The sequence below is a fragment of the Papilio polytes genome, unplaced genomic scaffold (genome assembly GCF_000836215.1).
Source record: "Papilio polytes unplaced genomic scaffold, Ppol_1.0 DF824225.1, whole genome shotgun sequence".
Taxonomy (NCBI): Eukaryota; Metazoa; Arthropoda; class Insecta; order Lepidoptera; family Papilionidae; genus Papilio; species Papilio polytes.
This window is the reverse complement of record NW_013524979.1, coordinates 29412-45431: the sequence shown is the minus strand read 5'-3', so window position 1 is coordinate 45431 and position 16020 is coordinate 29412. Positions and strand designations below refer to the sequence as shown.

The window sequence follows — 16020 nt, the reverse complement described above, 5'->3', positions numbered from 1 at the left end:
AGTGTACTGTTTTTTGAGAATATTTTGTTTTGTTTTTAGTGCATTTTGTTTTGTTTTTATTGTATTTTGTTTGGAAGTCGGTTTTGTTTTTGTTACATGCGATTCATCCCTCCACATAACATGCATTTGATACCTTTACAGTTTGCAAACGAGCAATAGTCCCTGTGGTCACTTTTACCGTACCTATTACCAAATTTAATCAAAATTCGTTTAGCCGTTTAGGTTAGCTTAAAGTAGTTGCAAACTCTCAGCAGAAGTCTGAAGAATAGACAACTATTCTAAATCTAATTTTGGTATAGATGTAGAGGGTAGTCTGGAAGAAAATATAGGCTACTCACTTTTTTTTTAATTTCACGCTGACGGAGTCGCGGGCAACAGCTAGTATACTATATACTACAGATGCCGCATTGTTATCAGAATATAAATCTATTTAAAAATTAAAAATAGATAGAAGTACATAGTTGAATCCGATTAAGTTGCCAACAACATAACATAGTTCGAGATTTAGTTATATCATGTTAAGACCTTGACATTCATACCTTGACCGATTGACAGCTCTCTTTAAGTTTATTCTGCACATATCTCAAAATGATAAACAGTTTTAGCTGCATGCAACGAACTACCGTATTTTTCTGAATATCTACAAATGTTTACAAACGACTGAAATCGTTTGGATTTATGCATTTATGTAAATTACAGCTATTTAAGGTAGGGTTTAAAAATGATTCCCAAAATAGTCTAGTTGGACCCTGTAGGAGTGACGAAATACCTGGAGTACTTTACGTTTGCGTTATATAAAATTCAGGTGCTTACGTTCAAGAAGAAATGTACCAGAACTTTGATTAAATATTAAAAATTTGAATGAGGTATAGTAAAATAGTTTGTAAATCTCAGGTTTAATAAAAAATATGACTTACATGCGTGCTCCAAACATCAGAAGAGCGGAACGCCAATGGCGACAGACGGAGGACGCCACCAACGCATCCTTGGTGCATAGATATTTCAATACGCATCCCAAAGGCAAGAGCGGGAGACTGCCCCAATCCACCAACATCTAAAAAAAACTCAAATCAGACAGAGATAATCGAGCCAAATTCTACCTGCTTTGGGTTACAGGCGTACATTTTTTATATGATTTAAAAATTAAAAACAACATACGATAGTTAAGTGATGTGAAATGTGAATAAAGAAAAATGGTGATACCATTCATATAGGGGATTCCCCTAGAAAAAGACTAAAATCTTTTTTTTTAATACTGTCACATTTCTTCACACGAATTTTGCAATGGTTATCCTAATGTCATTTAATTTCAGAAGTTATTTGGCATATTTCGAAAAAATGCAATGTGTATTAGTAAATCTTATAATTAAAAAACGATTTCAAATTATTTTTTTATGCTAAAACCATAACATTGTGCTCAGTTCGAGTATCTGTTTAAAATAAATTTTAATTTACTTTTCACAATTTATATGCAAAAAGACCCTTGAAATTAAGCACCAGTTATATCTCACACTTCTTTGTTATGATCTCACTCCAAAACACTACTTCTGCTTTAGCGAAAAGAGACTAAATTGATTCTGTCTGAAATAACTATTACAGAGCGTTTGTATTATACAATAACTGTATATCAAATAAACACCTTTGTTTTGTTCATATTCTTCTGCGCATAAAACACTCATTTCTTTTTATTACCAAATCACTTTATAAGCGAAAACAAATTATCGATTTTAACCATAGACAATGAAACAAGAAGCTTAGGAAAGCAGACCGAGGCTATTTCTTTTTTATTGTTTCTTATTTACTACTTCTTTTACTTATTATAGCTATTTAAACGCATTCCTGTTTAATAAACTTAACGATTTGTTACGCGTCTCATAGCATCAATGATTAGAATATTTTTGTGGACTTTTTTATCTATGCCCCAGCGAGTATCTGTCACATCTGACAGGTCGATGTATAGGTTAAGTAGCGATGTTTTATTTTTATTTTTTATCAATCAAAACGTTATTTTTATAAGAAATTAATCCTCTTAAAGTATCCCACTGCTGGACATAGACCTCCCCTTTAATCGATTCTCCACCACCCTTAACTCTAGACTTGGGTTAGATTTAAACTGTTAGTTGCATTAGTATAGCCTGTATTAAGTCGTGAGCACTAGCAGCAAATACTACTTTAAATACAGAATACAATGACACCAACAAAATAAAGTCTATCCATTCTCTTTTAGTGTATTCAGTTTCTTTAATAACATTATTTTGACTCATTCTTACTAAAATAAATGCAAAATCTTGAATGAATGTTTGTTAGAAGGTATCTCCGGAATGGCTCAATGAATCTGATGAAATTTGAGACAGATGTAAAAATAGTCTGAAGAGTCTGAAGAAGAGCTTAGTCTACTTAAAAAGGTGTTTTCTTCCGCGCAAAGCCTAGGGCACAATCTAATAATGTATAAAAAAATCTATTTTGATAGTCGGTTTTTGTTATATAACTTTCTTCTATAGACCTTTTAAATTCGAAATCAATAAAATTTGAATTTAAGTGTCTCTATTTAAGTAAATTAGCATTAAATGAATAAACAAGTGCAGTAGAGTACTGGATATAAATGTGCAAGTGAATAAAAATACACAATTACAAAGAAGTACTTATATTTATGGAAATTATATTTATGCAACTGAATATCTTATACATTTTCAAGCTTATATCTCAATATTAAATATAGCATAGAAATAGAAATTGTATTGAATACAAGACCATTACAAATAAAAAAGATTAAACCTATATAAATCAGCTCCATTGGAATTTCATACAACAAACAAATCTAACCAATAGAAAAACATAACAATAATGGAACAGAAATATGATGAATCAATGTTTTTGATCGCCAAAACTTTTGCTTCTAGAAGTTTCTACAGTTCGAAATAAAGAATATCAATACAGCAAGAGTAATTTCACTTAAACTATTAATGAAATATGATGAATATAATGACTTATTAATTAAAATTACGATATGGAATATGATATAATTGCAGAATATATGTTTTTTAATGATTACAGAGTTTCAGCTGTTTATTTTTCATGGTGCAATAAAATCTTAATGTTTATCTTAAAAGTAACAATTAATTTAATTAAAGCTGAATACTGAAATAACTACAACTTTATAAAGGCTGCTTACAATCTGGATAACACTTTAAATGGAATTTGGTATTTGATTGTGGTCTTGTCAATAAAATCCTTTGGAATATTGAAATGTTTCAGTATTCAGCCATTTAAACTTATACATACCAAATAAAGAAGTTATCAAAATCACTATGTTTGCCTACAACCTAAAACCTACAATGTTGGAATATGAATATAAAAGATTATATGGACTTACATTTATAAAGTGAAAAGCTGATTACTACATAGTTAAATATGGAAAATTATATAAATCAGAACAATTAAGTTTGTTCAAATATATTTTGGATGTGGGAGTACAATTTACTTAAGATAGCTACGGTACAGCAGAAGTGAACGTGCTGTGTCCTTTTCTTGTTCCAAAAGGAAAAGCATGTCGCGAAGGTTAATACGCTTAATACGAGTACGCAGCGCCATCTGACCGCGGCCGCTCATGCCACTCGAACTTTGACCACTATTGGTAGAAGCATTATCTCCCGAACCCCCGGCACCTTCATTAAGTCGCGGCTTTTTACGCGGGCCGATAGCCTGCAGAGCTGTCAGATTGGCTTCTCGCTGACGTACCTCTTCCAACTCAGCCCGCTGCATTTCTTTGGCCTTTGCTTTAAGTTTCGCCTGCTCAGGATCCTCAGTCTTTGATCGGGACTTTGCAGCCCGAAGTAACAACTCACGCTCTGTATCCTCGCATCTCTTCTTTACGACACGATCTCTTTCCTCAAGGAATTTTATCTGACTTTTCACATCTTGGGAAATCTCGTAACGATTGTCCATCTTTACATTGAGATCGATTCTATGCTGCGCAATAACTGCTAGCTTTTCCACAATAGTCTTAAGCCTCTCATGAAGTGCATGACACAAGAGAGCCGATACTTCAGGAGCTGGTTCGTCTAATCCATGCCTCGCACAAATTGTCTTCACTCTAGCTTGCATCAAATGCATCGGTACCAAGAAATCGTCTTTACATGACCTTATCTGTGTTCCAATCATTTCAGTTGATCCAAGGATTCTTTGGCTTTCCTCGGCTAAATTCACTCCACCCATGGCGGCTACATCATTTATGTCATCATCCCCAGCCATCTTGTCATCAAATTGTGGGGGATTAAAGGGCATGGAGGATCTTTTTTCTTTTTCCTTCAAAAGGGATTGTCCAGGTGTAATAACAGTGGATAGTGCAGCAGATGACAACCCAGGGCGTGGGAAATTGGCTTTGTTACCTACACCCACTGTTTTCCCAACTTTGCCCACATTTATTTTAGTATGCACAGGTATGTTCTGCAGCACTGCAATTGTTCCACCTACTTTTGGAGCAGGTTTTTGCATTTGAACATTTGAAGTACTTACAACTTGTTGTGTTGGGGCTGGAATATTAGAGAACGCGACATGAGGTGCAGGTGGGTTAATACCTTCAATGACCAATTCTTTGGTAACCAATGACTGTCTAAGCAGCGGTAAGCTTTTCTTTAAGAATCCAATCAAGCAAGGTTGAGGACTTGCATTTAGCAAACGTTCAAGTCTATTACAGAACTCTTCAGGCTCCACTTGAGCATCTATTAGTTCTTGGATGAGATTCCTCACATTTGTTTCAACAGATTTAGGTTCCTTGCTAGACAGGTCTAGTAAATTTGCAAGGAAGTTACGGCACTTTTCCTTTGTATTATCTGATGGCTTTTGAGTGGTGACAGTTGGTGGCTGTGGTGGCGGAGTTGCAGATTGCATAGTTGCAGACACAGCCGCTTGTGATGGCCCTTGCTGTATTTGTGTAGGCATTTGGGCTGGTGCTGCAATACTAGTGGATACCGTAGCCACACCGGGGTGTGCAGGCACTGTGGACAGCCGCAAAGTCTGCGGTTGTGGTGCAGCCAGGGTATTGGCTGCGGGCGCAGGGCCAACTCTCAACAGCTGGTATTGACCAGTGTCAGTCTTCAGCAACAAATGGCCCTGTTGCCCTTGTTGTAGACTTTGCAGTGCTTGCAATGTAATACCAGGAGCTACAGCTCTGGCTCCGACTACTTGTTGTGTACCAATCACAACCCTCGGTGATACTGTAGCTACAGACTTCTGTGCTGCAACTGAAGGTGCTTCAGGTCTCATGTTTAATATTTGTACATTAGGTAAAATGGTGGGTTGAGCTGATCCCAAGTTTTGTGTGGTGACCACAACATTTTGTCCTTGTTTGTTCATTGTTAGAGCATTAGGGATGGTATTGGACATGCTTGAACTGACAGTAATTGGTACTGTGACCATTCCAGGTTGCATGCCAGATTGTCCACTAGTTGTCCCCTGCTTAATTACTAAAGAGGGGTTCATGATAATTGTTTACACTTGAGATTAAATAAATGCTTCTATTATAACAGTTCTCTTCGACTTTGTAATCTGAGTCAAGATTTGTTCTAGATAGAACGAAATGGCACTTGTACTTTACAAATTAAACATTATGGGATTGCTTGGTCTTTAAAAAGCAATATGGGTTTTCATTTCATATTTAATCATTCTGTCACCATCCATCTTGTCTTTTTCAACTCCATTTTTATTTATTGAACTGGAATCAATGTGAATATGGCTATGAATATACTATTTCTTTAATATTATTTTCATATAAAGAATCTGGAGATATTATATTATAACCAACAATATATTATACATTTAAAAATAACTTATGATAAAGAGATCACTTTACAATTCACATTATGGTAATTAATATTATAAGTGTAGTGGTTATAAACTTGCTGAATTTACAATATTTCTTAAGTTTGATCGAGAAATATAATGGACAAGTCTACAATTTTTTTAATATCTGTTGTGAGATATGTTCATATAATCAACATAGGTTTGTAAAGTTTCAGCTTGACAAAATGTTGCTGACATGGATAAAAAAATAATCAGCATATAAATGTCGCGTCAAAATAAAAAAAGAAATATTGTGTTAATAAAAATTTTTTCGAGACAATAAGCATTTTACCTACTTGTTTGCCCTTGTATGTACTAAAGTCCTAGTCTTTTATGCAAAAGGCGTGACGACGTAACAGCTGTTTGTAAGTGGGATAAATCAAGATACATCGAACTGCGTCATTTATTGAATACCACAAATAATGGCGTTGTTATGGTATCGAATAATTAAATTACTTCACTATTCTATTCGTATTAACTTAACAAAAATATGTTTCCGAAAACCAGATGAAAATTGCAGTCGTAGTAAACATTAAGCATAATCACAAAGAAAGGTCATCAAAATGGTTTATGTGTACTCACCGCTTCAATGTTGCTCGTCAAATTTATTAAATTTTGTTTAATATTTTTCTTCTTAATAAATGCGAACACAGATTGTTTTAATATAGAGAATGTCCCAAGTTATTTTACACGTCCAGCCCCACTCACATTATCGCACAAATTGACGAATTCCAAAACAAAATGGGATATATGAAGGAAATAATCTTAAATCGATGACGGAACGGAACGGAGCGGAGCGGATGCGATTTCAATAGGAAGTACAGATTAAAATGAATGGTAAAGATTTTTCTAAAATAGCATTTTCTATTTTAATAAGTTATAAACTGTTTGAAACCGATAGAAATAGGCTACTTTTTCACCAAAATACTCATAAGCCACAGTGGTTTTATAAAATTGCCAACAAGTCAATTAAAACGCAGCACTGACCACACTGACCATATTCGTTCAAAGGGATGGAAAGATGCAATAGATACCAAAAGTTCTAATAAGAAGTACATTATCAAATACAATTTGTTATAAATAATGTCTTTGTTTTTGTTTGATATCTGATGCGCCGTAATGCAAAAGAAAAAACGGTAAATATGTTGACACTAATTGTAAATTTTATGATACCATGGTTTTAATTTTATCTCATTGTAAGGCTTTAATTTTTTCATGCAAAGTCGTAAAGGGTACAAGCCCTACATTGTAAACCGATATCCATACTACCCCATCCCTATTTGTAATGGCGGCCAAAAATCAATTTTGAAATGTGACAGCGGGTAGATTGCATTGTTTGTCTCCAAAAGTCTCAATAAATTAATAATTTTTTATGAATTGTTATTAAATTTTATAATGGTAAAAGTTTAAAAACTAACAAAAGAATATACGGTTCTATTTTAATTATGTCATCTGCGTTACAACTATTATGGTCGATGATGTAAGATTCACTAAGTAAAATACTTAGTCTTGAGGAACGAGAGAACGTTTTTGCCGCGGATCGCGTTAAGATTCACTACGCCATGGAAACTGAAGAAGGAACTGGTAATCATGATAAGGAAGACCAGGAGAGTAGCTCTCATACTACTCCGCAAGAACACCGGTCTTTTGCTGAATTTGCGAAAGATAAATTAGATAGCGGTTAGTATTATTTTTCCTTTTTTTCCCTTGTATCTTTTAAATGGAAGTAAGGTAAAACTATTTAACAGTCTAAAATTTTTAAAACAGTTTATGACTTTTATGTAAACTATTCCAATAAGTTTTTGTAAATAATTATTCAATTTAGCAGTTTCTTATTAGGACTAAACCATCTACACTTCAATAAAATTCATTAATTTATTCTATTTAAGGTATCCTTCATAAAGTTTTTGTTTTATTGTCTAATAAAAAAAACTCAATATAGCCGGAAGAGAGCTGCGTCGACGTCTTCCAATGGCTGGACAACTTGGTGCACACCTGATGCATCCACGTCGCCTGCTGCTCCACTCAACACCTACCAACCACACGGATGTTGTGCTTATATTCCCTAAAGGTAAGAAAATGTAATGTATTTTAAAACTAAAATTAAATTCATGGTTGTTAAATTAACATACGAGGACACAGAAGGTATTCTCAAAAAAGTGTCTTAAGTTTTCTATCGTTGCAAGTATTTTATTCTTCTGTATAAATTTCAAAACCATACTTTTAAAACAAATATAAATTTATGTTCAATTTTTAACTGATTTGCTGCTGTCTAATGATCATATGTTTAAGCTTTAGATCAGGACCCTCACGATACAGGCTATGCCTAGTGTGAGGGTACTGTTCATAACATATGAAAAATTCTACTGTAACATAGACAATATTTTTCTACCTCCATGTATACATGATTGTTGAATTTTAAATAAATCGTTTTTTCATTTTTATTATCAATTTATTTGTTTTTTAAAGACAATAAGAGGAACCATCATGGGCATAACTTGCTGATAATCAAGGGGGAGGTCTGTAGTAGAATACTTTTGGTATTCCAAAGAGATTGCTTATTTGCTTATTATTTTTTTAATGAAAAAATGATAAATCATATTTGAGTTATCTATTGGAGCTAGGGATAGCTAAGCAACATATTATTTTGAATTAATTTATGTATTTCTTTTAAAATTTTCAACTGACTAGAACAGCTTTCTAGCTGTCCTCGGCAATCTACATCTTACTTTCCTGTTGGATGCAATAGTTTATCTAAGTTTAAACAAAATTTTCTTATCTGTATTAGCAAAGTGCATGTATACTTTATAATTGGCATTGAATGAAGCTGACCTCTGATTTGATATTGCGACATGGAATGTCATGTTTTGATTAGGCAAGGCAATGATATAATGTAAGCCTATATTACTAAGCAATATGTTTGTACTGCCATTCCCACCCTGCTTGACCTGTGTGGCGAAGAATTTGTACATTTCCTATAATATCTACACCCTTACCGTTGGTGTTAAAATAGCCTATGTAATTCAGTGATGATGTAACTTTTGAAGGGATTTTGTACAAACAATAATGATCAATTTTATACAAAAACAAAGATTTCAACAACTCCATAACTATTGGGCTGATTTCAAAAAATCTTTAATCATTAAAAAGCTATTTTATCAGTGAGTAACATAGGCTATGTTTTTATTATTATTTAAATTCCCGCGGGCGAAGACGCGAGCAACAACTAGTCTTTATTAAAAAGTTCAAATTTTACAAAATATTTTCTACTCAAATAGTAATAGTAATTCTAGTTTATCATTCTTTTGAAAAAAAAGTGTTTCAAAGATTTACAAGAAAATATGGTTTCCCTAAATAGTTCGATTGACGTTATTTAAAGCAGAGTATAACAAACGATATTAACTAGATTCAATAAATAACAAGAATACGGTGTCTGACAGTACACGGTACACGATTTAACCTTGCTTAGTCAGTATCGATATATCATAACTATTTAGTAGTAGGAAGAATGGTAAACTAAATATACTTGTTATGAAAACCTAGAGTCTGTTTATCCGTGAATTTTTAAAATAGACAAAACTGGTTATAGCAAAAAATGAATTTTAAAAATGCGGTAACACAAAAATGTACAGACAAATTGTGTTTTCCTTTTGGAAGTCGGTCAACAAAAAAGACCGAAAATTGTTCAGTTTTTTTGCCTTCAGCCGCGTTTTATGCTTCGGCTTGCCGTAATCAATTTGAAACGATAATCGATGTTAAATGTAAAAATATTAATTGTAGAAATAAATCGTTATTTTGCTCCTAAAAAATATAGACACAAGTTAATTATACTCCCTCTATGTATATCAGAAACATTTCATCTACCCTTATGTTTTCTCCTCTACTAGCTATTTGGCAATCGTCTGTGGGAAGGTCATTGAACCCTACAGGGAGGCTACTCCGGCATTCGGGAAACTTGCCAGCAAACGTATTACGAAAACTTAACTATGACTGTTTTGTGAGAAACACAATGGTTTTCATGTTTATTTAATTTTTCTCTATAGATAGTTATTGAAATATTGTGTTTGAATTTTAACGTATTATAAAAAAAAAATTATATTAATTGCAGTTTATTTGCCCTTTTCATTAAAAAAACACAAAAGTATTAAGTGCTTGTATCACAAAGTTTATTTTATCGAGGGCAAATTATTTGATGACGTCGTCCGTTGTCCAAACGACGCAATCAATCTCTTTTTACAACGTAATTGGAGTTATTTATAGCATTAACTTTCATATAAATTGTTAGTAATTTTTGTGTTCTTTATTCATGCAATGATCAAATTAGGAATTTTCACTTATTTCTATTTACATATCTTATCGCCCTGAACTCGGTCCAATATGTTTACGCATTAAATTTAAATAACAGTACATGATACCAGACAATTTTATTAAATCCATCCATAAAATTTAGATATACACCTAATCTGAAGAAATTAAAAAATAGATTCCGTAATATCTAAGGAATATGAAACCATACAAACAATCAAATCTATAATTAACTAACTTTCGCTCGCGAGACCGTCTGCCTCAAATTAAAAAACAAAAGACAAAAGTAAGTAGCCTATGTCTTATTCCAGACTATCCTCTACATCGATGCCAAATTTCATCAAGATCCGTTCAGCAGTTTAGGCTACAAACTTACAACCATCCATCCAAATTATATTTATACTAGCTTTAGCCCACGAATCCGTCCACGTGAAATTAAATAAAAACAAAAGTAAGTAGCCTATGTGTTCTTCCAGACTGTCGTTTACAATTATGCCAAATTTAATCGAGATTCGGTCAACCATTTAGGCTACAAACTCTAACAAACATCCCAGCAGTTTACGCTACAAACTTACATCCATCCATCCAAATTTTTTATTTAGTAAGATTGTCCCGTGTAGTAGGTTGTCATAACCAGTAGGAGATATGTCCCGTTTATCGGCAGGTCTTCCGGACAGCATGCTCCTCTGGCTGCTGCAGAAGCTGCGCGGCAGCCGGCCTCGTCTCCAGGTGTGCGTGAGACAGCACGCATCGGCGCAGTGCTCCGCCTTCTACATCGCTGCTGATGATGACGTGTGAGTGATCTGAACGAGAATGATAACAGGGTTAGAAGACCTTAAGACTGGGGCGAATGAGTTCAGTTTTTCCCAAAACGAAATGATTGGCTGAAATTGGAAATTGGCCCTTGAAAGCCTGATTTTTTAAATCAAATTAAAAAAAATCTAAGCGATGTTTTTATACATTGTCCTTCCAACTTGTTGAAAAATCCATACCTCCAAAGTAAGCAATATTTTTGTTATATGCTCCTGTTTGTTTTGTAACTTGAAGATTATCTGTCAAAGGTAACATGTAAACAGCCTAATCTATACTTCTATACTTATTGTAATAAAGCGTAAAAATACACTTCTTTGTTGCTTAAGATGTCAGCATTCACAGCATATTTTCGAATAACTCTTTTTTTTTAAAATCCCTACACTTATGTTACGGTTTAGGCTATATATTTTTACGCCGTCAAACTTAGGGGTAAATATTTTGGATAAAAACCCTAATGTAGGAAAGAGACCATAAGTTGTTGCCAACATTAAGGAAGCAAGGTTGCCATGGTTTGACATTTCCAATTGATAATTTGACAAATGTGAACAATTAAATTTTTATAATTTTACGCGGATGAAGTCGCATGGGAACAGCTAGTATTAAAATAAAATCGATTGTAGGTGCCCATTGCGATTTATCGATTTGAAACTTCAGTTATTTAAGGGTTAAAGAATGAGTTGTAATTCGATTAGTCTTCTCCGAATGGAACTTAGATTGAAAATATTTTTAAAATAATTATATTAGTACCCTTACTAATTTACCCTAATAATTAAGCTATATGTTACTTGAGTGCGAAGGATCCAGCTGAAAATCAGCGCAGGAACGGCTTAATCCGTCCTGCATACGCTGAGCTGGCTACCTTTTGCCAAGATTGTGTTTTCTTTAGAATAAGTCCTTTTATGTAATTTCTATTCTGTGGCAATAAATACATATTCATTTATTCATTCATTCATATTGTGCTTTGTGACAGCTTGCTACAAACTGCCGAGGAGGTGCATCTTCCAAAGTTATTGAAGCCTGAATTCGGTGGTGGATATAAAGAGTTCACAGTTCGAGATATGCATTGTTTTCAAAATGTAAGTATATTGTCTATAAAATTATATTTATATTGGAACCACTCCTTGCTCTATATCTATACTTCTATATTAATATTATAAAGAGGAAAGATTTGTATTTTTGTATGGATTTAAATAATTAAAAAACTACTGCGCCGATTTTAAAAAATCTTTCACCATTAAAACGCTATGTTATCAGTGAGTAACATAGATGTATTTTTTTAAGTTCACGCGAGTGAAGTCGCGAGTAACAGCTTGTGTGTTATATTTTGTACTGCATTAAATTCTGAATGTTATCTTTTTTACAGTATTCTAGAATTCAGAAAGATGAAACTAGCCTTTTGTATGAAAAGCATTTATTAATATGTATATCAAATAACAATAGCTGGCTCTTGTTTTGCGAGTTTCTCGTTAGATGTTTCCTTTGTTGGTTGTTTTCAATTTAACTATGAATAGATATCCAGTTACCAAGAACATGACTGATCAAAAATACGAAGATATATGAGGATTTTGTTAATATTCAAGCATAACTGTTGAAATTCGTAGGCTTAATGTCTACAATTATACTAAACTGCATGTTTTTCACTGAAAATACTAAATTCCAAAATATATCGTGTCTATTACATAAGTACATGACATTGTCTACTATTACTTTACTAATAAATTTCGTTTTATAATACAATGTTCACAATACATTTGCAAAAATCAATAATTTAGGCCGTACATGTATGGAATATATTTACATATGTAAAAAAGTAGCCTATAATATGCCCGTCTATGTCAGCTATCCTCCAGTGAAAATCCGCTCGAAATCGGCCCAGCCGTTTCGGAGATTACCCGGAACAAACGCGGCTTGCAGACAGACAGACAAAACATTTTTAAATGCGATTTTCGTTATCAGCAACGCAAATACATCATCTTCCCGTAATCTGGAATTTTTCTTTTGATATTACAGACACTCCAATTTTATTATATGTATAGATGCAAGTTTTTTAATTAGAATAAAATTTGTTTTTTATAAAGGGTACAACAGCATCAGAGTTATTGAATTCTCAAGAGCGAGGTGCGTTAGTGAAACATGTGCTGGAGTCGGCGAGAGCGGAGCCCGGAGATGAACACGCCTTGGAGCCCGCGCTCACTCTGAGACCCGGACAGAGTATAGGTGAGTGAATGATTGAGTGAATGAACTAATGAATGACAAATATTACACCATTTTACAATATAATCAATAGCCCATCTACAGACTTTTTATAGTCATCGTTGATTAAAACAAGTTTAATAGGAGGGTAATTACGAACTTTTAAAATGGACGAGATCCCCTGTAACATTAAGAAAACTCAAATTTCTAAGAATAATACTTAAAAAAAAGTTACTTTCCTTAAATATTAGCTATAATATCGTTCTAAATTGTCTCATGCAATGGTCCTAACGAACACGGATTTTTCAATACAATATGTGTGAATTTTTATATCTAAAACAAATTTCAAATATGAAGAAAAAACATTTGATTATTTGTTTGCATTAAATAGACTCTGAATTTACTGAATCAAATCCATTTTTTTCTATAAGAAAGCTACATTAAAAATGAATAACATAGGCTACATTTTTTTATTGCGCGCGGGAGATGTCGCGAGCAAAAGCTAGTACTTTGTGAATCGATAAGCTCAAAGTGAATGATTGAACGATTGAATGTATTTACTGGAGCGTACGATGAAATATTGTTGCTTCAACCATTAATATGTCAAACTGGCCATCTATCTTCTTGTTGTGACTAAATTGTGTGCGGAAAAAAATGTTTTCTGCTGTTCTTATTGAAATCTTGGATATGTTTTCTTGTAAATCATTTTGTTGGAAACTTTTTGTACGTTTGTAAAGAATTTAACTAAAAAACTACAATATCGATTTTAATATTTCTTTTACTATTAGCTTTTGCTCGCGATTTCGTCTGCGTGGAATATAAAAACGAAATTAATTAGCTTATGTGTTCTTCGAGATTTTCCCTACATCTATGCCAAATTTCATCAAGATAGATTCAGCAGTTTATGCTACAAACTCTAAGAAACATCCATCCATCTATACTTTCACATTAATAATATTAGTAAGACTAATAAAATTCAAATGCTAGATTTTTAATACATAGTTATCCCATGTGTACTCCAGACTTTGTTTTATATCTGTGCCAAATTTCAATAAGATATGTTGAACCATTGCAGAATGATCAAGTAAACATTAAAAAACCAAAATAATGAATCCCACGGGAACCGTAACTATTCCCGGGATAAAAAGTAGCCTATGTGTTCTTCCAGACTATGCTCTACATCTGTGCCGAATTTCATGGATATCCGTTCAGCTGTTTAGGCTACAAACTCTAACAAACATCCATCCATCTAAACTTTCGCATTTATAATATTAGTAAGAAGTAAGAAGTTTTTATGCAGTTAGTTTAGTAGTAAATATGTAATTTCCAGTGCCAGCGTGTGTGAGCCGGGGAGTGATAGCGAGCATGTTCCCCTTGCACGACAGAGCGGCTCTCGACAGCCTGCGAAAGAAATGGGTTAAAACGCTTTTTACGCCGCAGCCGCTGGGTAAGCTATTGACACTATTTAACTCTACACTTTGCGAAAAAAAAAGTTTCTCTAAGCTGACAAAACTTGTGTACATAAGTGTTTTTTTAAGTACTAAAAAACAGCATCTTTTATTTATATTTGATGGTAACGTGATTACAATGAAAATCCAAATAAAACAAAATTACAGCGCTTTTAAAATACTTTTATTGGTCAGATTTAATTATATCCTAGAATAGGCTAAGAGCTCCCTAAGGGAGTCAATAATTCATTACTAAATGTCTTTTTTTATTATCTTTATTAAACACATATGTAACAATACGACACAAACAGATAAACATGATTAAACAAAATAATAGTAATAAATAGAATTAATTATAAATTCTTAACGCAAGACCGAGACAGCAGAGTGCCGTAGCTATTGGATACTTGGGTATATCTGCTTCCTAGCCAAAGAGCTCATAAAGCTCTATTAGAACTAAAATTAGATTATATTAAAATTAAAAGTAGATAATACTGACGCAAATGATAAAGAGAAACTTAAATAAAATACTTGTTTTTTTATTACTAAATGTCTTACAAGTGGTTTTAATATTTTGTTATATTTTCAGATGAAATAAGTGAATATTTCGGTGTGAAAATAGCAATGTATTTCGCATGGCTCGGTCATTACACGCAATCTCTCACGGTGCCCGCAGTTGTTGGTTTTATATTTTGGGTAAATATAATTATTATCCTACTTTTAAAATTTTTTTGGTCCTTCGAGTTGGATATTTGTTCTTAAGATCCGATATATTTTTACAGATTTGGTTGGGAACAGCAAATGATAATTGGAAGGATATTGCTCATGTGTTATTTTCTCTATTCAATGTGCTATGGGCATGTGTTTATTTGGAGACTTGGAAAAGGTTGGTTACAACTGTAATTTGGTTGTAATTTTTGGTTTCTTTTATGGAAAGAAGCTTTATAATTTTCTGTTTGTATTACAGGTATTCTAACGTGTTAGCGTACAGATGGGGTACGTTGGATCAAAGAGACGAATTATTAGTTGAACCGAGACCGTTATTTCAGGTGTGTTATTTTTTACTCTCACAGATCGAAAGAATGCAGATGTATGTGACGTCGAAAGCTAAAGGAAATGATTATTGTTTTATGTGTTGGTACTATCTCGCTCGAATTGTGTTTTTAACGGTGGAGGGGACGCAACAAAAGAGGAGATATGAGGCAATTGCGTCTAGGAGCAGCGATAGTTTCGCTATTTGGAATTCAGGGGGCTTGTCCGTAAGCTTATTCATATAAAAATATGCACAAGGTCGCTAGTGCTAGAGTGTACAAGGCCTATGTGGTGTTGTATTGTAAGTTGTATGCTGAGTGTCAGTGTCGCAGGGCGAGATGGGCGTGAGTGCGGTGACGGGGCGGCCCGAGCCGCAGTACGCGGCGTG

General features: G+C 33.6%; 3 protein-coding genes across 5 annotated transcripts in view; 1 reads left to right on the top strand and 2 right to left on the bottom strand.

The window, feature by feature from the left end:
• The window catches only part of LOC106110571, an 18023-nt gene extending 11227 nt beyond the window's left edge, over nt 1-6796 (bottom strand). Inside the window, exons 1-2 of one of the 2 annotated variants that reach the window (XM_013292446.1) lie at nt 6424-6796; nt 918-1054 (exon numbers count right to left, since the gene is read on the bottom strand). In XM_013292446.1, the coding sequence (XP_013147900.1) occupies nt 918-1054 (137 nt within the window). In that variant the 5' untranslated portion in view covers nt 6424-6796. Of the gene's footprint in view, nt 1-917; nt 1055-1639; nt 1720-6423 lie in introns of those variants that run through there. The other variant, XM_013292445.1, reaches the window with a different exon arrangement.
• On the bottom strand, nt 2629-6392 carry LOC106110570 (transcription initiation factor TFIID subunit 4-like). Of its 2 annotated transcripts, none has more exons than XM_013292444.1 (2): nt 6134-6392; nt 2629-5713 (listed from the first exon to the last, which is right to left on the bottom strand). In XM_013292444.1, the coding sequence occupies exon 2, from the start codon at nt 5479-5481 to the stop codon at nt 3478-3480; it is 2004 nt and encodes a 667-aa protein (XP_013147898.1). In that variant the 5' UTR covers nt 5482-5713; nt 6134-6392; the 3' UTR covers nt 2629-3477. The 2 variants fall into 2 exon arrangements, with proteins under 2 accessions (XP_013147898.1, XP_013147897.1); XM_013292443.1 differs by having other exon boundaries at nt 6138-6392.
• Nucleotides 6797-7100: 304 nt separating the features above from the next.
• The window catches only part of LOC106110381 (anoctamin-8-like), a 21305-nt gene continuing 12385 nt past the window's right edge, over nt 7101-16020 (top strand). The window contains exons 1-10 of the mRNA XM_013292210.1: nt 7101-7521; nt 7784-7912; nt 10811-10940; nt 11930-12035; nt 13038-13176; nt 14483-14599; nt 15190-15296; nt 15383-15486; nt 15568-15649; nt 15965-16015. Of these exons, the coding sequence (XP_013147664.1) occupies nt 7404-7521; nt 7784-7912; nt 10811-10940; nt 11930-12035; nt 13038-13176; nt 14483-14599; nt 15190-15296; nt 15383-15486; nt 15568-15649; nt 15965-16015 (1083 nt within the window). The 5' untranslated portion in view covers nt 7101-7403. The remainder of the gene's footprint in view (nt 7522-7783; nt 7913-10810; nt 10941-11929; nt 12036-13037; nt 13177-14482; nt 14600-15189; nt 15297-15382; nt 15487-15567; nt 15650-15964; nt 16016-16020) is intronic.